At 47.4% G+C, this 20032-nt stretch overlaps 2 protein-coding genes and 1 pseudogene across 3 annotated transcripts in view; all 3 read right to left on the bottom strand.

Moving 5' to 3' along the window:
- ESYT3 (extended synaptotagmin 3) overlaps nucleotides 1–19307 on the bottom strand; it is a gene marked incomplete at its 5' end in the record, with an annotated part of 53999 nt that extends 34692 nt beyond the window's left edge. Inside the window, one exon of the mRNA XM_079704864.1 lies at nucleotides 18981–19307. Within this exon, the coding sequence (XP_079560990.1) occupies nucleotides 18981–19307 (327 nt within the window). The remainder of the gene's footprint in view (nucleotides 1–18980) is intronic.
- On the bottom strand, nucleotides 9465–10313 carry LOC307053584 (elongation factor 1-alpha 1-like; annotated as a pseudogene). The gene has a single exon. The product of its transcript is annotated as an elongation factor 1-alpha 1-like (transcript).
- On the bottom strand, nucleotides 10429–12248 carry LOC307053583 (elongation factor 1-alpha 1-like; the record flags this gene model as incomplete). Its single annotated transcript, XM_079705054.1, is given in 2 exon segments — nucleotides 10429–10797; nucleotides 10799–12248. Coding segments are annotated over 2 exon segments (1050 nt in total). The 5' UTR covers nucleotides 11480–12248.
- Nucleotides 19308–20032: the final 725 nt, after the last annotated feature.

Genomic DNA, 20032 nt, shown 5'->3' with positions numbered 1-20032 from the left:
GAAAAAGGAGAAGTAATAACTGACACTGCAGAAATACAAAAGATCATGAGAGATTACTATAAGCAACTCTATGCCAATAAAATGGACAACCTGGAAGAAATGGACAAATTCTTAGAAATGCACAACCTGCCAAGACTGAAGCAGGAAGAAATAGAAAATATGAACAGACCAATCACAAGCACTGAAATTGAAACTGTGATAAAAAATCTTCCAACAAACAAAAGCCCAGGACCAGATGGCTTCACAGGCGAATTCTGTCAAGCATTTAGAGAAGGGCTAACACCCATCCTTCTCAAACTCTTCCAAACAATTTCAGAGGAAGGAACACTCCCAAACTCATTCTACGAGGCCACCATCACCTTGATACCAAAACCAGGCAAGGATGTCACAAAGAAAGAAAACTACAGGCCAATATCACTGATGAACATAGATGCAAAAATCCTCAACAAAATACTAGCAAACAGAATCCAACAGCACTTTAAAAGGATCATACACCATGATCAAGTGGGGTTTATTCCAGGAATGCAAGGATTCTTCAATATATGCAAATCAATCAACGTGATACACCATATTAACAAATTGAAGGAGAAAAACCATATGATAATCTCAATAGATGCAGAGAAAGCTTTCAACAAAATTCAACACCCATTTATGATAAAAACCCTGCAGAAAGTAGGCATAGAGGGAACTTTCCTCAACATAATAAAGGCCATATATGACAAACCCACAGCCAGCATCGTCCTCAATGGTGAAAAACTGAAACCATTTCCACTAAGATCAGGAACAAGACAAGGTTGCCCACTCTCACCACTCTTATTCAACATAGTTTTGGAAGTTTTAGGCACAGCAATCAGAGAAGAAAAGGAAATAAAAGGAATCCAAATCAGAAAAGAAGAAGTAAAGCTGTCACTGTTTGTAGATGACATGATACTATACATAGAGAATCCTAAAGATGCTACCAGAAAACTACTAGAGCTAATCAATGAATTTGGTAAAGTAGCAGGATACAAAATTAATGCACAGAAATCTCTGGCATTCCTATATACTAATGATGAAAAATCTGAAAGTGAAATCAAGGAAACACTCCCATTTACCATTGCAACAAAAAGAATAAAATATCTAGGAATAAACCTACCTAAGGAGACAAAAGACCTGTATGCAGAAAATTATAAGACACTGATGAAAGAAATTAAAGATGATACAAATAGATGGGAGAGATGTACCATGTTCTTGGATTGGAAGAATCAACATTGTGAAAATGACTCTACTACCCAAAGCAATCTACAGATTCAATGCAATCCCTATCAAACTACCACTGGCATTTTTCACAGAACTAGAACAAAAAATTTCACAATTTGTATGGAAACACAAAAGACCCCGAATAGCCAAAGCAATCTTGAGAACGAGAAACGGAGCTGGAGGAATCAGGCTCCCTGACTTCAGACTATACTACAAAGCTACAGAAATCAAGACAGTGTGGTACTGGCACAAAAACAGAAAGATAGATCAATGGAACAGGATAGAAAGCCCAGACATAAACCCACGCACATATGGTCACCTTATCTTTGATAAAGGAGGCAGGAATGTACAGTGGAGAAAGGACAGCCTCTTCAATAAGTGGTGCTGGGAAAACTGGACAGGGACATGTAAAAGTATGAGATTAGATCACTCCCTAACACCATACACAAAAATAAGCTCAAAATGGATTAAAGACCTAAATGTAAGGCCAGACACTATCAAACTCTTAGAGGAAAACATAGGCAGAACACCCTATGACATAAATCACAGCAAGATCCTTTTTGACCCACCTCCTAGAGTAATGGAAATAAAGACAAAAATAAACACATGGGACCTAATGAAACTTCAAAGCTTTTGCACAGCAAAGGAAACCATAAACAAGACCAAAAGAGAACCCTCAGAATGGGACAAAATATTTGCAAATGAAGCAACTGACAAAGGATTAATCTCCAAAATTTATAAGCAGCTCAGGCAGCTCAATAACAAAAAAACAAACAACCCAATCCAAAAATGGGCAGAAGACCTAAATAGACATTTCTCCACAGAAGATATACAGACTGCCAACAAACACATGAAAGGATGCTCAACATCTTTACTCATTAGAGAAATGCAAATCAAAACTACAATGAGATATCATCTCACACCAGTCAGAATGGCCATCATCAAAAAATCTAGAAACAATAAATGCTGGAGAGGGTGTGGAAATAAGGGAACACTCTTGCACTGTTGGTGGGAATGAATTGGTACAGCCACTATGGAGAACGGTATGGAGGTTCCTTAAAAAACTACAAATAGAACTACCATATGACCCAGCAATCCCACTACTGGGCATATACTCTGAGAAAACCATAATTCAAAAAGAGTCATGTACCAAAATGTTCATAGCAGCCCTATTTACAATAGCCCGGAGATGGAAACAAACTAAGTGTCCATCATCGGATGAATGGATAAAGAAGATGTGGCACATATATACAATGGAATATTACTCAGCCATAAAAAGAAACGAAACTGAGCTATTTGTAATGAGGTGGATGGACCTAGAGTCTGTCATACAGAGTGAAGTAAGTCAGAAAGAGAAAGACAAATACTGTATGCTGACACATATATATGGAATCTAAGAAAAAAAAATGTCATGAAGAACATAGGGGTAAGACAGGAATAAAGACACAGATCTACTAGAGAATGGACTTGAGGATATGGGGAGGGGGAAGGGTAAGCTGTGACAAAGCGAAAGAGAGGCATGGACATATATACACTACCAAACGTAAGGTAGATAGCTAGTGGGAAGCAGCCGCGTAGCACAGGGAGATCAGCTCGGTGCTTTGTGACCGCCTGGAGGGGTGGGATAGGGAGGGCGGGAGGGAGACGCAAAAGGGAGGAGATATGGGAACATATGTATATGTATAACTGATTAAATTTGTTTAAAAAAAAAAAAGACAGCTTATTCTGCCTTAGGCACCTGTAGGGCCTCCCTGGGTTCGAATCTCAGCCATGTCATCCCTCCCCAGGGAGCCAACACAAGAGCCGGGCCACCTTCTTTGTGACTGCCCCTGAGTAAGTTCTGGACCAGGGAAGGAAATGAGACAGGCTGACATTCATGGAGCAACTGCTCACACCCAGTGCTTCCTCAATTCCATGAAGACAAATGAGTCTGTTCTCCCATTATAATCTGGACCTTTCCCTACTCCAAATTCTCAAAGTTATTCTATGTTTTTATCTACTGGTTTTGTGTTTTAGCTTTCGCATTTAAAATCTGTCTGGAATTTCTTTTATAGCAAGTGAGATAGGCGTATAATTTCTCTCCACACTCTCACTAAGGCAATATATTTTTTTAACATCCTTATTGGAGTATAATTGCTTTACAATGGTGTGCTAGTTTCTGCTGTATAACAAAGTGAATCAGCTATACATATACATACATCCCCATATCTCCTCCCTCTTGCGTCTCCCTCCCACCCTCCCTATCCCACCCCGCTAGGTGGTCACAAAGCACCAAACTGATCTCCCTGTGCTATGTGGCTGCTTCCCACTAGCTCTCTATTTTACATTTGGTAGTATATATAAGTCCATGCCACTCTCTCACTTTGTCCCAGCTTACCCTTCCGCCTCCCCATGTCCTCTAGTCCATTCTCTATGTCTGCGTCTTTATTCCTGTCCTGCCCCTAGGTTCTTCAGAACCTTTTTTTTTTTTTTTTTTTTAGATTCCATATATAGGTGTTAGCATAACGGTATTTGTTTTTCTCTTTCTGACTTACTTCACTCTGTATGACAGACTCTAGGTCCATCCACCTCACTACAAATGACTCAATTTCGTTTCTTTTTATGGCTGAGTAATATTCCATTGTACATATGTGCCACATCTTCTTTACCCATTCATCTGTCGATGGACACTTAGGTTGCTTCCATGTCCTGGCTATTGTAAATAGAGCTGCAATGAACACTGTGGTACATGACTCTTTTTGAATTATGGTTTTCTCAGGATATATGCCCAGTAGTGGGATTGCTGGGTTGTATGGTAGTTCCATTTTCACTAAGGCAACTTTATAATAACATACATAAAAGGAAGGAAGGGAGGGAGGAAAAGAAAGAAGCCCATGTTTCCTCCTAACTAGTGAAGCTACTTCCCTCACACGTCAGCTTCCCATGTGTACTTTGGTGTGTTTCAGGACTTGGCATTGACCTCCACGGTCTGTTTGCCTGTTTCTGCATCAGTACCACACTGTTTTAATCTCTATGGCTTCACAATATGATCTGGGTAGGGTGATTCCCCTCTTTTTGCTTTTCTTTTTTAAACTGATTTAGATAATAGTAGGTATTTATACTTCCATATGAATTTTAGAATCATCTCGTCAGTCTCCCTGCCAAAATCCTCCTGAGATTTTGATTGTTGTATTCCTGAATATATAGATTAATTTGTGGGAGGACTGATCTCTTTACTACATTTTGCATCCATGAACAGAATATTTCCCTTTATTTATTCAGATTTTATTGTATTCACATTTAGGATCATAACCTTTTTTCTACCAAAGTCCTGTACATTTTTTGTTAGATTACTTTGTGGGTTTTATAGTTATTAAAAATGGTATTTCATTTTCTGGGCAACTTTTGTTGAAATTTGTTCCTAGTTCTAATTGTTTGTTAATTCTCATAGGTAACTTACAAACAATTATAATCTCCAAATAATAACAATTTTTTTCTTTCCACTCCCCATCCTTATCCTTACTTGTTTCTCTTGGCCAGTCCTCTGGTACTAAGCAGGCACACTGGTGATAGCAAGCAGCTCTGTCTGGTTCCTGACCACAAAAGAAAGTTTCTCCATTAAGCACAATTTTTGCTATAGATTTTGGAGGACAGCCTCTATCAGACTGAGGAAATTCTTTTTAATTCCTAAATTTCCAAGAGCTCTCATTATAAATGGGTATTGAACTATATTCAATACTTTCTCATATCTGTTGAGATAATGATGTTATTTTTTTCCCTTTCATCCATTAATGTGGTCAACTTAACTGATATTTCTTTCTAAAACAGAACCATCACTAGTTCCCGGGATAAACCCTACTTGAAATATTTAGCTGGCCTGATATTTCATTTAGGCTTTATACACTAATGATCCAAAGTGATACCTACAGCTTTTGTTCTTGTACAATTCCTATCTGGTTTTGGTATAAAGATTTTATGATAAATTGTAAAATGAGTGGGACAGCTGTCCTTATCCTCCTATTTCCTGAAACAACTTATAAATATAGGAATTATCTGATCGATAGAATTTAGTATATCTTACCTCTGAAACCATCTTCGCCTGAGACTTTTGTGGGTGGTAAATTACCATGTCTCTCTTTAGAGGTTAATGGTGTATTCAAGGTCTACTGATCTTAGTCTGGTAATCTTGGCATTCCTATTTTTCTAGAAATGTGTCTAGTTCATCCAGGTTTTCAAATGTCTTGATATATAGTCATTTACAATATTTTACTATTTTAATCTGTTATATCTGTAGTTATTTCTGCCTTTTTTCATTCTATATTTTATTCTCTATTTTTTTCATGATCAAGCTGAACAAAGTTTTGCCTATTATATTAATCTTTTGAGAGAATGAACTTCAGTTGTTAATAATTTTCTTTCCCCTTTACATTTTAAAATTTTTTGTTCATTTTCATCCCTATATTTATCATTTCCTTCCTTCCTTCTTATTTCTTTGATCTAAATCTGTTGTTCTTTTATGTTCTTAGGGTCAACTCTATGAGTTTTAGAGTTGAATCATTTATTTTCAGTTTTTCTTGTTTCATGATAAATTCAAAGTTATAAATTCCCTTACAATTTTTAACAGTTTTTTCATCATTATTCATCATTATTCAGCTCTCAGTTTTTGTAATTTCCATTATGACTTCCTCTTAAACAATGATTTTTAAAAATAGTAATATTTAAAAATATCTAGATGCACGAGATATCTATTACCTATTTTTGTTTCCTAATTTAACTTCTTTATGATCTGAACAGTCTGTAGTATGGCAATTCACTGGAATATAGTGATAATTCCTTGGTGGCCTGGTACATGATTAATGTCTATGGTTGTTCCATGTATGATCAAGTTATTAATCATTTCCTTTTAATAGTCTTTCTCCTTGCTTACTTTTTGTCTACTTGATTTTCCATGTTCAAAGAGGAATATATGAAAAATTTCAAGCCAAACTGCTGATTTATCTACTTCTCTATGCAATTCTGTTAGCTGTTAGTTTATATTTCAGGTTTATATTATGCAGTACATATATGGCCATGATGATTATTTCTTAATTATGGCTCCTTTTACGAGCATATAACATCTTTCTTTGTCTTAAAGATATATCCGAGTTACAGTCTATCTTGTCTAAGATGAAAATTGCTACTACAGCTTTCTTTTGCTTCAAAGTTACCCACTTGTATTTTTTTATCCTATTTTCAGCCTTTTTGAGTTCATGTTATCTCATGTTGTTTAATACTCATCTTAATCCCTTATTAGACCCATTTTCCAGATAAGGAAACTAAGCCTGAGAGGTTACTTAGAATCACCAGCTGTGGAGTGCTACAGCTGTGACCCAGATCTAGGTCTGTCTGTGCTTTTCCACTCCACCACTCACTCCTTTTAAGAAAACATTACATACCACTGTTTTCGTCTCTTACAGAACGTCTAACTGGACAGAGGACTGCCCTCATGGGACCTGAGCCTTCACCGGTAGGCCATGCTTTCTAGCTACGGTTTCCACAGACACTTTCATTTGATCCTCCTCATGCTGTATAAAGTGAACAGCAAAGATGCAATTATCCCCGTTTTACATATGAGGAGAGGCTCAGAGACTAGCACTTGCCAAGATCAATCAGGCGACCAGAACTCAGATTTTCTCACCTGAGCCCAGCCTTCAAATCTTTTCCTCATCTGTTTTCCCTCCCCTTAAGCCATCTGAAACGTCAACATTTGAAGTCCATTTCTCAGTGTTTTTCTAACCTATCCCTTTTGCATTTAAAATTCCATCGCTTTAAACCTCAGTTTTCTCAACCACAAGACGGGTACAATACTACCAACTTCACAAAGTTCCTGAGAAAACTAAATAAAACAATGCATGTAAGGTGCTCAGTACCCTTCCTGACTCAGAGTAAATGCTCCAGAAATGGTGATTCTTGATGGAAGTTGTACAGACATCACAGGTACGAACACTGACACTTCTGACCTCAGGTACAGCCAAGAACAAGATCACGTGGGCTGTGTGTCCAGTTCTGTCTGACCCAAAGCCCAGCAAATTCCCTGGGTCTCCTAGCGCCTGCTGCTCTGCACTTTGGGAGACCACTGAGAAGGCGGAACGGAAGATGACAAGAGGATAACACAGCACAAGTGGTTGTGGCGGAGGGGGAAGGACCACGTAGATTCCTGTTTCTCTGGCCTCCGCTGCTTGGCTGAGAGATCTGTGCCCCCAGATAATGAGCCACAGATAGGCTGGGCCCAGCGCCTGCGAGGCTCCACGGGAAACTCTGCCCAATGCAGGAGCTCCACAGTGAGGTGGGGCAAAGCGGCCCGGTCAGAGCCTCTGTCTGTGACTTTCCCTTGCCAGGTAAACAAAGGGAAGGCAGAAAAAGAAGCCACATGGCTCACTGTCAGACTGAGTCCTAAAGTCACTTTTGTACCAATTCCCATGAGGCTGGGGGTAGCCGGGAGTCCTTGGGAACAGCTAGGAAGAGAGACACTCACACCACCAGGCAATGCAAAGGGCTAGACTCTGAGTCTGAGTGATTCTCAAACTTTTCTGTATAAAAACACCACCTGGAGAGCTGGTGAAAATGTGGATTCTTGGTTGGGGCCTGGAAACATGCATCTTTAACAAGCTCGCCAGCTTGTCCTGATCCTGGTGGTGGAGGCTGTGGAAGCATGAGCACACAGGGCCCCCCAGGCTAGAGGACCTGTTCCAGCCCTGGAACTAGGTGGCTTTTCTGCTCCCTGGGGGTCCTGACCAGGGCTAGAGAGTCACAGCCTGTGTTTCCAGCTGTCACTCCTAGGAGAACATCAAATTCCTACCAGCAGCCTATGGCCCTCAATTCTTTTACAAATCTTTTGGACCACAAAGAGCAAAGGGAGGCAAAAGCTAACAGGTGAAAAACACAATATCACAATTCTGCCTAGCTTGAGGCACTGCCCTTGCCCCTAGAAGGTGTCCTCAGTCCCTTCCTGCAGCCTCAGGTTTCTCCTGACCGAGAGGAGTGAAGCTGCTCATTCCTGTGCTGCCCACAGGATCTAAAATCAAGGAGATAATGGACAAAAATCTACTTCTAAATGGAGACAGCGCTCTGGAAGGTTCGTCTCCACAGAAACATGAACACTCTTCTGACTGACGTAGTACAGGTATGAGCATTTCCCCAAAGCAGGCCTGGAAAATTCGGAAGTTGTCGGGCCGTGGTCAAGTCACCAGGATCTCAGATGCTTGCTATTCCGCCTGCAGGAGCCCTCGGGGAAGTTTCAGCAAGAAGGGGCCTCAGCCTGCATGGAAGGCCTCCCTAAACTAACACAGTCATGCTGCTTGTAGTGCACTTGGGCCAAAGCTTTCCAGGCAAAGTGGGCTAATAATTTAAGGATGGCGTTTTTAGACATTGTCAAGAGAGTGGTGGTAAAGACAGCTTAGAGAGGAGAGAAAGACTGGAAATCAAACCGAGTCTAAGAATTCCAGACTAGCAGAGGCCACCAAAATGGCCCACATCGGTGCTTCCCTTTAGGTGGTCACGTGCTTTATTTCTTAAAATCTTTAGGAAAAATGATTTCATAGCAGTTGAGGAAGTGGAGCTAGAGTGACGGCTGCATCCCATTGGGGGGTGGGGTCCACAGATGGGCTGGGGTTTGAGAGGCCTGGACAGGAGCTTCTGGCCACCAGACCCTCTCAGGAGGCAGGGGGATTGGAGAGCTTCACTTACAGAGCTTCCCTGTCACTAGGTGACTCGTGCTTGCTCCCTCACACAGGGGCAGTGGCTCCTACCATGGAAGCAGGTGTGTATGGACACAGAGGGACACACAGACATAGAGGTGGGTGGACACACACATGCAGGCATACACACCGAGATATACACAGACACACAAAGACACATGTACACACATAGACGCACACACATGCAGAACTACAGACCCATCCACAGAATCACATGTACAGAGACCCAGGTACACACCCTCTTTGCGAGGGAAAAAAAAAAAAGAAAGCCTCACGCCTTTGCTCCAAAGGGCTTTTTTTTTTTTTTAAAGATTTTTTTTTTTTTGATGTGGACCGTTTTTGAAGTCTTTATTGAATTTGTTACAATATTGCTTCTGTTTTATGTTTCGGTTTTTTGACCATGAGGCATGTGGGATCTTAGCTCCCAGACCTGGGATCGAACCCACACCTCCTGCACTGGAAGCGTGGAGTCCTAACCACTGGACCACCAGGGAAGTCCCGCAAAGGGCATTCTTTTTTTTTTTTTCTCATTAAACTTTTTTAATGGGTCTCAAATTCTGTGACAGATTTTTGGTCAAGTTGTTTCCATTTAAAAGTACTGATTTTAAAAACTAATACCTTAAAACTGCCACACACAAAACCAACGGTCCACAACACATTCTCCTTTCCTTCTGAAGGTTTTACAATGCCTTGTTATCATTAACCAGTCTTTTGCTATTAAACTTAAATGGCCAATTGAGACAAACAATTCTGGGGCCGTTCTTCCACCACTGATTAAAACTGGGGTGGCAGGTGTTGGGGATAACATTCATTTAGCCTTCTGAGCTTTCTGGGCAGACTTGGTGACCTTGCCAGCTCCAGCTACCTTCTTGTCCACTGCTTTGATGACACCCACTGCAGCCGTCTGTCTCATGTCATGAACAGCAAAAAGGCCCAGAGGAGGATAGTCAGAGAAGCTCTCAACACACATGGGTTTTCCAGGAACCATATCAACGATGGCAGCATCACCAGATTTCAAGAATTTGGGGCCACCCTCCAGCTTTTTCCCAGAATGACGATCAATCTTCTCCCTCAGCTTAGAAAACTTGCAAGCAATGTGAGCTGTGTGACAATCCAGCACAGGTGCATAGCCGGCACTGATTTGGCCTGGATGGTTCAAGATAATCACCTGAGCTGTGAAGCCATCTGCTTCCGTCAGTGGGTCATTTTCGCTCTCACCAGCCACATTGCCACAATGAACATCTTTGACAGACACGTTCTTTTTTTTTTTTTTTAACATCTTTATTGGAGTATAATTGCTTTACAATGGTGTGTTAGCTTCGGCTTTATAACAAAGTGAATCAGTTATACATATACATATGTCCCCATATCTCTTCCCTCTTGCATCTCCCTCCCTCCCACCCTCCCTATCCCACCCCTCTAGGTGGTCACAAAGCACTGAGCTGATCTCCCTGTGCTATGTGGCTGCTTCCCACTAGCTAGCTATTTTACATTTGGTAGTGTATATATGTCCATGCCACTCTCTCACTTTGTCCCAGCCTACCCTTCCCCCTCCCCGTATCCTCAAACAGACAGACACGTTCTTGACATTGAAGCCCACACTGTCCCCAGGAAGGGCTTCACTCAAAGCTTCATGGTGCATTTCAGCAGACTTCACTTCCATTGTCACGTTGACCGGAGCAAAGGTGACCACCATGCCAGGTTTGAGGACACCAGTCTCCACTCGACCCACAGGGACAGTGCCAATACCACCAATTTTGTAGACGTCCTGGAGGGGTAGACACAAGGGCTTGTCAGTTGGGCGAGTTGGTAGGAGGATGCAATCCAGAGCTTCAAGCAGAGTGGCTGGTTCCACTGGCATTGCCATCTTTACGGGTGACTTTCCATCCCTTGAACCACGGCATGTTAGCACTTGGCTCCAGCATGTTTTCACCATTCCAGCCAGAAACTGGCACAAATGCTGCTGTGTCAGGGTTATAGCCAAGTTTCTTAATGTAGGTGCTGACTTCCTTAACAATTTCCTCATATCTCTTCCGGCTGTAGGGTGGCTCGGTGGAATCCATTTTGTTAACTCCAACAATTAGTTGTTTCACACCCAGAGTGTAGGCCAGAAGGCCATGCTCAGGGGTCTGCCCATGCTTGGAAATACCTGCTTCAAATTCACCAACGCCAGCAGCAACCATCAGGACAGCACAGTCAGCCTGGGATGTGCCTGTGATCATGTTTTTGATGAAGTCTCTGGGTCCTGGGGCATCAGTGATGGTCACATAGTACTTGCTGGTCTCGAATTTCCACAGGGAGCTATCCATGGTGATACCACGCTCGCGTTCAGCTTTCAGTTTGTCCAAGACCCAGGCATACTTGAAGGAGCCCTTTCCCGTCTCGGCAGCCTCCTTCTCTAACTTTTCAATGCTTCTCTTGTCGATGCCACCACATTTGTAGATCAGATGGCCAGCAGTGGCAGACTTCTCTGAATCTACGTGTCCAATGACAACGATGTTGATGTGGGTCTTCTCCTTTCCCATTTTTGCTTAGGTTGAGCGGTGATTTTCACGACACCTGTGTCCTGGCGGCAAACCCTTTGCAAAAAAGCCCAAAGGGCATTCTTATACACGCACTCCTGCTGACTCAACTGATGTTGCCGACCCCCTCCCCACCCGCAAAGAAGAGAGAAGACCCTTTTCCGGGTGTCCCGCAGGGATGGGACACAAGGTGGCCGCGCTGGCCTGTCGTCCTCCTGAGACAGGCCCTGCTCTGTGACTGCCTCTGCAGTGGTTTCTCCTCCACCAGAAAACGGCCCCTCATTTCATTCGCTTTTCTCCTGATGAAGCACTGACTTTTATCCCTTTTTTTTTTTTCTCCGTTCTTGGGAGGTAAACATTTAACCATGAAAACTGCTTTTAAATCTGCCCAACTCTTCTGCTTAATGTCACCCTGCTAAAAGTGCCTTAAGGGAAACAACTGCTTTACCAGCTTGGAATTCTGTCTAGCAATGTTCTAGAATCCACAGATTCCTTAACAGCACGCCCGTCCTGAGAACTGGCCTAAGTCGGCTGGACCCAGCAGGATGACAGAGCAGATAAAACTCCAAAGAGAGTCATCGGTGAGGAGAATGCAGGTGCCAGGAGCCTGTCACCCTTGCTGAGGAATAAGGGCTCGGAGCAGAGACGGACTGCCCTGAGCTAGCTGCAGAGTCGTTTCGAGGAGACCTGAGTGTAATCCTAAGTCGGCAGAGAGTTCAGTGATCCAGTTAGGTCTGGTACAGCCTGGAGGGTAAAAAATTTATCCTCTGGGCTTCCCTGGTGGCGCAGTGGTTGAGAGTCCGCCTGCCGATGCAGGGGACGCGGGTTCGTGCCCTGGTCCGGGAAGATCCCACATGCCGTGGAGCAGCTAGGCCCGTGAGCCATGGCTGCTGAGCCTGCACGTCCGGAGCCTGTGCTCCGCAACGGGAGAGGCCACAACAGTGAGAGGCCCGCGTACCGCAAATAAATAAATAAATAAATAAATAAATAAATAAATAATTTATCCGCTTACTTATAAAACTAGTAAAAGGCAAAACGTCATCATCTGCTTCCTCCTCCTCCTCCATCCTGATAAGGCCAAGGTGAGGTGGGAATAAGGATCTTTAAAGTCCTTAAGTTTTGACAGGTCGGTTTAATGTGTAATCTGTGTAAAGAACTGGAGAAACAGGGACTGAGATTTACATTGCAGACATTCACTGTGGCATTTATGCCACAGATTTTTTTTTATACATTTATTTTATTTGTATTTATTATTTTTGGCTCTGTTGGGTCTTCGTTGCTGCGCGTGGACTTTCTCTAGTTGAGGCGAGCAGGGGCTACTCTACGTTGTGGTGCGTGGGCTTCTCATTGCGGTGGCTTCCCTTGTTGCAGAGCATGGGCTCTAGGCACACGGGATTCAGTAGATGCGGCACGTGGGCTCAGTAGTTGTGGCTCGTGGGCTCTAGAGCGCAGGCTCAGTAGTTGTGGGGCACGGGCTTAGTTGCTCCACGGCATGTGGGATCTTCCTGGACCAGGGCTCGAACCCATGTCCCCCATATTGGCAGGCAGATTCTTAACTTCCCTGCACCACCAGGGAAGCCCCACAGATTTTTATTGAATGCCTATATGAACCGGGCACTGAGAAAGGAGCTGAGTGTACAGACAGGAACAAGAAACACACCTGAAAAGAACATTCGATCTGGAGGAAAAGTTGGACATAAAAATAGGTAAGTGCAAATCAACACGGGAAGTGGAGTGGATGTGAGAGAAGGGTCCCAGTGCCGGTGCCTGAGCTTGGACTTGAAGGAGGAGTCAAGGGAGTCAGACTGATAGATCAAGGGAGAAATTCCAGACAGATGAGGAAACACCACCCACCTCAGCCTGCCACAGAAACAGGGCAAACTGGGACATAACCAAAATAGTGATGTTAGAGAAATGGTCAGGCAGGCAACTTCTGGTCTATTCGTATTAAGGATATCATAATCCTTAAGAATGTCTTTGAAGAATGTTTGTAAGACAATGTTAAGGACATAAAAAATTTTTTTCAAAGGTACAAGTTTTCAAAAAACTTTTCATAGACCTTTTATACAAAGGAAGTGCACCCAAACATAGGGTGTATCTCCGGGTGGCAGGAATGTAAATGCTTACTCTAATATTTACTTGTAGACCATTTCCAAATTTTCTAACATGGGAATATTTGCACTTTTATAACCGGAAAAGTGAGATTTTTAACCAGTTACTTTAAAAAGTAAACACACTATGGGCAAAAGAATGGAGTGGGTGAATCTGGGGTCTTGAAATACCCCATGTCCTGGAGGAGTTCCTTGGCTTTTCACTGTGAGCATTTCAAGGACTAGTGACCCCGGGCACACTGGGATGGGACTTCTCAGTCCCACCTGGCATCCTACAGAAAGAGGGTACACCGGAGCTGAGCCCTGACTCCCAGTGTGGCCCGAGGGACTCAAGTCTCATCCCCTTGACTTGAAGTGACAGGGTGTGTAAAGAGAACGGGGCTTTGTCCCTTCAATAGTTCCCACTGGGGCAGAAAACATCTTAACTGTCTCTTCACTATTTGCCATAGAGGAGGGGGAGTGGGGAAGCCCTTTCCTCCAGCACATGGGGACACTTCTGGGCTATGAGCTCTAGGTTTCCTGAGATTTAAAAATCCTTGGGACTCCGCCAGGAGAAGTAACTCTGCACGGCGGGGTCGGGGGAGCAGGCAGAAGGGAAGGCCCCAGCCCCCTGCTCCTCTGTGTAGCTGGGTGGCGGCCTTCACGGGTCATCGGGGCGCAGCTCACACCTCCCAGTGGCTCCCCCAAAGTCACTGGGGACATTCCCACAGAGGGGCCAGCTCTGCCTGCTGTCTCGGGCTCGACGAGCAACCCATAAACATGGGCAGGGAAGGGGAGATCGTGCACAGATCCGGGAGACAGCCTTCGGAGCTCCAGCCAGGGCCCAGGCCTCAGGGGCGGGGAGGCATCAAGCAGCACAAGTTACCCCAGGAAGTGTCCTGAAGAGCCCAGAGCATGAAGGACTGACTCTGAAGACCAGGCGGGAAGTTTCTGGAGCACTAGAGCTGGAATCCCATGAACGGAACCCCAGGAAGGGCTGAGGGCCAGGCTGGAGTCTCCGATGGGCGCTGACCCCGGCAGCCGTCCATCCCTGGACGGCTGGGGCACTTGGTAATGAGTTCCATATTAGAAAAAGGGAGAGTTAGGAGGCCTGGGAAATTGAGGAGGATACAGTGACAGCCCCCCTGAGCACGTACTCGTGCCAGGCTTCGAACAAGCAGCTTTTCAGACTCAACTCATCACAAACGCGTGTAGAAACTGAGCCTCCGAGGCCGACAGCTAGGTGAGTGGTGGAGCTGGGGTGTCACCAGCTCTGTGGGATCAAGGGCTCCAGTTTTGTCACTGTGCTGTCCACAGCCCCCAGCTCTGGCAAGGTGGGCTGATCGAAGAGGCTCCTTATTTCTTTTCTTTTTTTTTTTTTTTTTTTGCGGTACGCGGGCCTCTCACTGTTGCGGCCTCTCCCGTTGCGGAGCACAGGCTCCGGACACGCAGGCTCAGTGGCCATGGCTCACGGGCCTAGCCGCTCCGCGGCATGTGGGATCTTCCTGGACCAGGGCACGAACCCATGTCCCCTGCATCGGCAGGCGGACTCTCAACCACTGCGTCACCAGGGAAGCCCGAGGCTCCTTATTTCTTGAAAAATATATCTAAAAACTGAGTGGGAGGAACATTCGCATGTAAACAGCAGGCAGCAGCCGCTCCCCTGTTCAGAAGACGAACTGCCTTCTCTCCATGTGGCCGGGCCACGTCCACAAGCCAAGAGGCTCCCCAGCGTCTTCACTCATGACCCCTTCTAAAGCAGAAGAACCCTTTCATTGAGCTGTATGTTCCATGGAAGCGAACTAGAGGAGGAGCAGGTCTCTCTGAAGTTGGACCAGAAACAACCTCCTTTAACAGGTTTTTACAGGTGGGGACAATGAGACCCAGTGAGGAAAAGCAACTTCTCAGATCACCCGGAGGCAGCAGCTTGGAGCGAAGTGTTGAGAAGGAGTCTAATGGGGCTGGACAGCTCCGTTGAGAGCGGACCGCCGTGGCCTGGCACGGGGCAGCGATGGCCTCTGGGCTCTGGCTCAGCCTCGCCTTGGCCTCCGTCCCCTCACAGGGACTTGGTGCAAATCAGAGCAAGGTGCACACACAGCCGGGCAAGCAGCAGGGGGGCTGGGATCCACCCTCACTCACTGGGTGCTGGGTGATGACTTGCATGGCTGCGAGGCCCTCAAGACCCTTTCTTCAACCCCCCGACTACTGGTTTGCCATCTGTTAATTAGTAAAAATACTTCTCAAAGGAGGTCAGAAGCCATCAATCCCCATTCATGCAAGAACACCAGTTCTCAAAACAGGAAGAAGGTGTGTTGAAAGGTCCGCGTGTAAGATAGAGACACCGTGCTCTGCAACTGTGGACAAGGGTCACCCTGTCCCTACCACACGGGAGCCACGTCTCTCTGTCTTCATAAACACTGTGTGTCCTCAGGAGGCAGGGAGAAGCCAGAAGAAGGATATTCAACCAAGTAGGTTCCAGATTTTCCACATCATCCTTGGGCTTGGAAACCCTCACGAGGCGGGTCCAAAAGCCCACATTTACGTCTATGTGCGTGCTCTTCACAGGGGTTCACACAGACAACCAACTTCCCCAGACCTGCTTCACATTCTGGATTCCCAGTCCCAGTGATGGGCACCCAGCTCCCCAAATCAGAAAGCAGAAGACCCTGATCCCTCCCTCACTGCACTCTAGAGGCCGCCAAGCACCTGGAGTCCCCCCTCCGCACAGCTCTCACCCTCAGCTCTTAGTCTCCACTATGGCCACCTTGGCTCAAATCACTTTCTCAACTGGTCTCTTTCCTCCAGCTTCACTCCTCCCTGCATGCTGCTTGTTCCAGGGCCTTTCCAAAACCTTGTCCAGACTCCTTTCAGCCTTCAGAATCAGCCCCAACCTCCATCAGACCTGCCTCAATTTGGCCCGTCCCTCAGCCTACACCACACACGCCAGCCAGGCCAAACCACACAGTAGCCCTCGGATACCAGCCACACGGCGCCTCCTTGCTGTGCTCGCAAGCCCCCTTCTGCTTGGACTGCCCTTGCGGTACCACTGCCTCAATCCAAAAGGTTATCCAGGCCCTGGCCCTGCAAACTGGCCAGCCAAGCCTGCCAGAAGGATCTTGAGAACATAGGCGGAGGCCAGGCCCTTCCCAGGACCCTGCCAAGGAGGCAGGAGGCTGTGGTCTGGGGACAATCTGATGTGGAAACCAGGTAGGGTGCCCTTCCCCCCAGGCCTTTGACCCTGGACTGGACCCTGTTCAGACTCCTGTTTCCAGCTTCCCTGAGACCTCTATGGCGACTACCTGTTACGCATCTGCCTCCCACCCCAGGCTGCCCTCTTGGGAGGTGAGACACCATCGCCTTCCTCTGTGTGTCCCTGCACCCAGCTGGGTCAGGCCTGGGGTGTGGTTTATGGGGTGAGAACCAGGAGATACTGTCCTGTGTTCTGTCTCATCCATCAGGCTGAGCTCCCTGTTGGCTACGTCCACGTAGTTCCGGGGACCCCTCCCCCAAGAGGAGCCAGAACGGTTTCTATGGCATTTGTGGGCGGGGGGTGTTGGGGGATTGGGGGTGTCAAGGCCCCTACAGGATCTGATTCTTACCCCAATTTCAGAAACGTTGCCTTTGCATACAGCTAAGTGTCTGGAGGCCTCCCTAACACTGGCAGGGGCAGAAAGAAAGGAATGTCACTTGGTGAGGTATCACGGGCCCACCCTCGTGGGCTGAGGCTGCCACGGGGGTCACGACAGAGGTCTGACAGGCAGCCTGGGCTCCCTCAACAGTGAACAAGGAGTGTGAACAGGTCCAAGCCTGCTCTCTGGGTCCACATTTTCCACGATCACAAGCCATCAATCTCTTTCATGCAAGAAAACCAAGGTCTGGGCGAGACAGGCCCCAAACACTGTCTCCGTGGCTGCTACCCAGTATATATGTAAACCTATTTACAAAGCTTTACTCTCAATCCATATATTAGTATTATGGGCTAAATTGTGTTTCCCCAAATTTATATGTTGAAGTCCTAACCCCTAGTCCCTTAGAATATGGCTGTATTTAGAAATAGGGTCTTTATAGAGGTGATTAAGTTAAAATGAGGCCATTAGGGTGGACCCTAATCTAACCTGACTGATGACCTTATAAGAAGAGGAAATTTAGACACAGGTGAGTACAGAGGGAAGACCATGTGAAGCCACAGGGGAAGATAGCCAACTACAAGCCAAGGAGAGGCCTCAGAAGAAACCAACCCTGCTGACGCCTTGATCTCGATACATTTCTGTTGTTTAAGCCACCCACTCCGTAGTGCTTTATGGCAACCCTGGAAAACTAACGCAATAAGGCTTAATTTCTCTTTTAACAGAGAAAAGAGATCTGGCCTTTCTAATACCTTCTCAACCCACTTCAGATGCTACCGTCATGGGCACGTGTGAGGAACCTAGAGCCTGGCTGGATTTTAGAGTACAGGCCTCAAGCCAGGGGAAATGAGGGGTCTGGGGGCCTCTGGACACCTCTCCCTGTGTGCCTGAATGTTTCTGGAACAACCAGCACCAGTTCGTCACCCAGAGAAGGGGGTTTGCTGCAGACCACGTCTTAGACTGAATGCCCCTCTTGCAGCCGTTTCCCAAACTCACCTGATCATAAGACTCACTGAGGTTCCTCAGTCCCACCTGGGGGCTGTGAGGTGGGGCCTAAAACTTGTTTCTATTAAGTGGGCCACGTGATTCTCAGGACCCAGAAGCCTTTGAGAAGCCATAGTCCAGGCCATTCCACACCAGGAGATGGTTTTGTAGCTGTAGAGTGTGAGTGTGTGTGTGGTGTGTCTCGGTGCGTCTGAGCATCTCTACCAGGCGAGGGAGCGAGGGAAGCCCGGGAGCCAGCGCGGCGGCCGCCGGCCTCTCCCCTCCCCCCTGGCAACCCCATCCCAGCACTCCCATCTCTAGCCCCTCCCTCTGACCGGGCCTCTGCCAAAGGCAAGCAGTCCGCAGCTTCTGTCACAGCTGTATTTGTCAGTGCTGTGCCCTGCGTTTCTTCTTTCACTCAACAGGCGAGTGGAAGAAGTGTCTTCTGCTTCCCTCACGAGTTAACTTTGCAGAGTCCCAGACGCCCTTGTTTTTCTCCTGGGTGTGGCCCGCCCGTAATTTTTCTCTCAGGTTCTGGGCCCTCAGGTGAAACCCAGGTTCCCGCTGCCAGCACAGCCGGACCAGAAGTGGCAATGAAGCCGAGGGGCGCCGCGGCGAGGGACACGGCCACCGCCCCCAGGGTCTCTGCGCCGCGATCCGCGGGGGACCAGGTGTACGGGTCTCCAGGCTCCCTCCCTCCCTCGGGTCTGTGCGCCCCAGCTCCCCGGAAGACCCCAGGTTCCTTCCGAACCTTCAAGGGCATCCGCCCCACCTCCGACCCCCGCCCGGCTCGGCCCGGCTCACCCAGGCGGGTAGGTGCTGGCCCCGCAGCTCGCGGCTGATGAACTGGCGTTCGTTGTTTAGGAATTCGAAGGCGGCCGCCAGGCGCCCGAGCTTCCCGAGGCGGTTCCTGCGCCAGCACATCCACCCTAGGGCGCCGAGCAGCAGCCAGGTGAAGCTGATCCCCAGGTAGCCGGCGAGATAGACGGGCGTCAGGTAGAACAGCACGCGCGCCGCGAAGTTGAAGAGCTCGGGCAGCAGCTGGCTGGACAGGCGCGGCTCGGGGCCCGGCGCGCGCTCGGTCCCCCGGGCACCAGGGGCGCCGGGGGCGCAGGGCTCCTCCTCTGGCATCTCTTCGTCTCTCTCTGCCCTTTCCGAGAGCTTCACCTGAGGTCAGGTCCGCGAGCCGCGACGCCCGGTCACATCTGTCCTCCAAGGGGGAGGCTGGCTGACTCCCTGGCTGACTCGCCCGCGCAGTTTCCGCGCCCAGAACTCCTGAGTTCTAAACTGGGAATGCGCTGCGCCGCCGCCGCGCTCCCTTCCTCGCCCAGCCCGCAGCTCCGGATGTCTCCGCCCCCGGGGGCGGGCCCAGGAGGAAGCGGGCGGGGTCAGGCTGCTCAGCGGGCGCCGCGGAGATGTAAAAAGAAACCTTGTGTTGACGCAGCCTTCAGACCCAATGTCCCGCGCAGGAGTCCGAAGAGGTTGCAGTTGCCACACCCAGGTCCTACCCCAGGCAGTTGATGACTCACCGAGGCATGTGGACAAATGGCTTGTCATGGATAAACATCACCTAAAACCTGTTTCCTACACCCAGTCTGCAATATGCAGGCGAGTGTAGTAGGCTCTTACCTGGGCATTCGAGGGCCTCTCAGCCCCAGGTGGGCCCCACCCTGTGTCTGAGCTCCCTGGGTGGACCTTAGAGCCCTGTATCGCTGCCCCCTCTTCTTGCACCTATAAAGCGTAGACCTAGCACCGCGCCCCACCTGGTCGAGCTCAGGGCCCTTCCTCTGCCCCACAGCACTCTCTACCCTGCACTCCCACCCTCTGTGCTGGGTGTCAGTTTGGAACATCATTCT

This window comes from Hyperoodon ampullatus (genome assembly GCF_949752795.1).
Source record: "Hyperoodon ampullatus genome assembly, chromosome: 5".
NCBI classification, from domain to species: domain Eukaryota; kingdom Metazoa; phylum Chordata; class Mammalia; order Artiodactyla; family Ziphiidae; genus Hyperoodon; species Hyperoodon ampullatus.
Note: the sequence above shows the minus strand (reverse complement) of the source record. Positions and strands in the feature narration are given on the sequence as shown.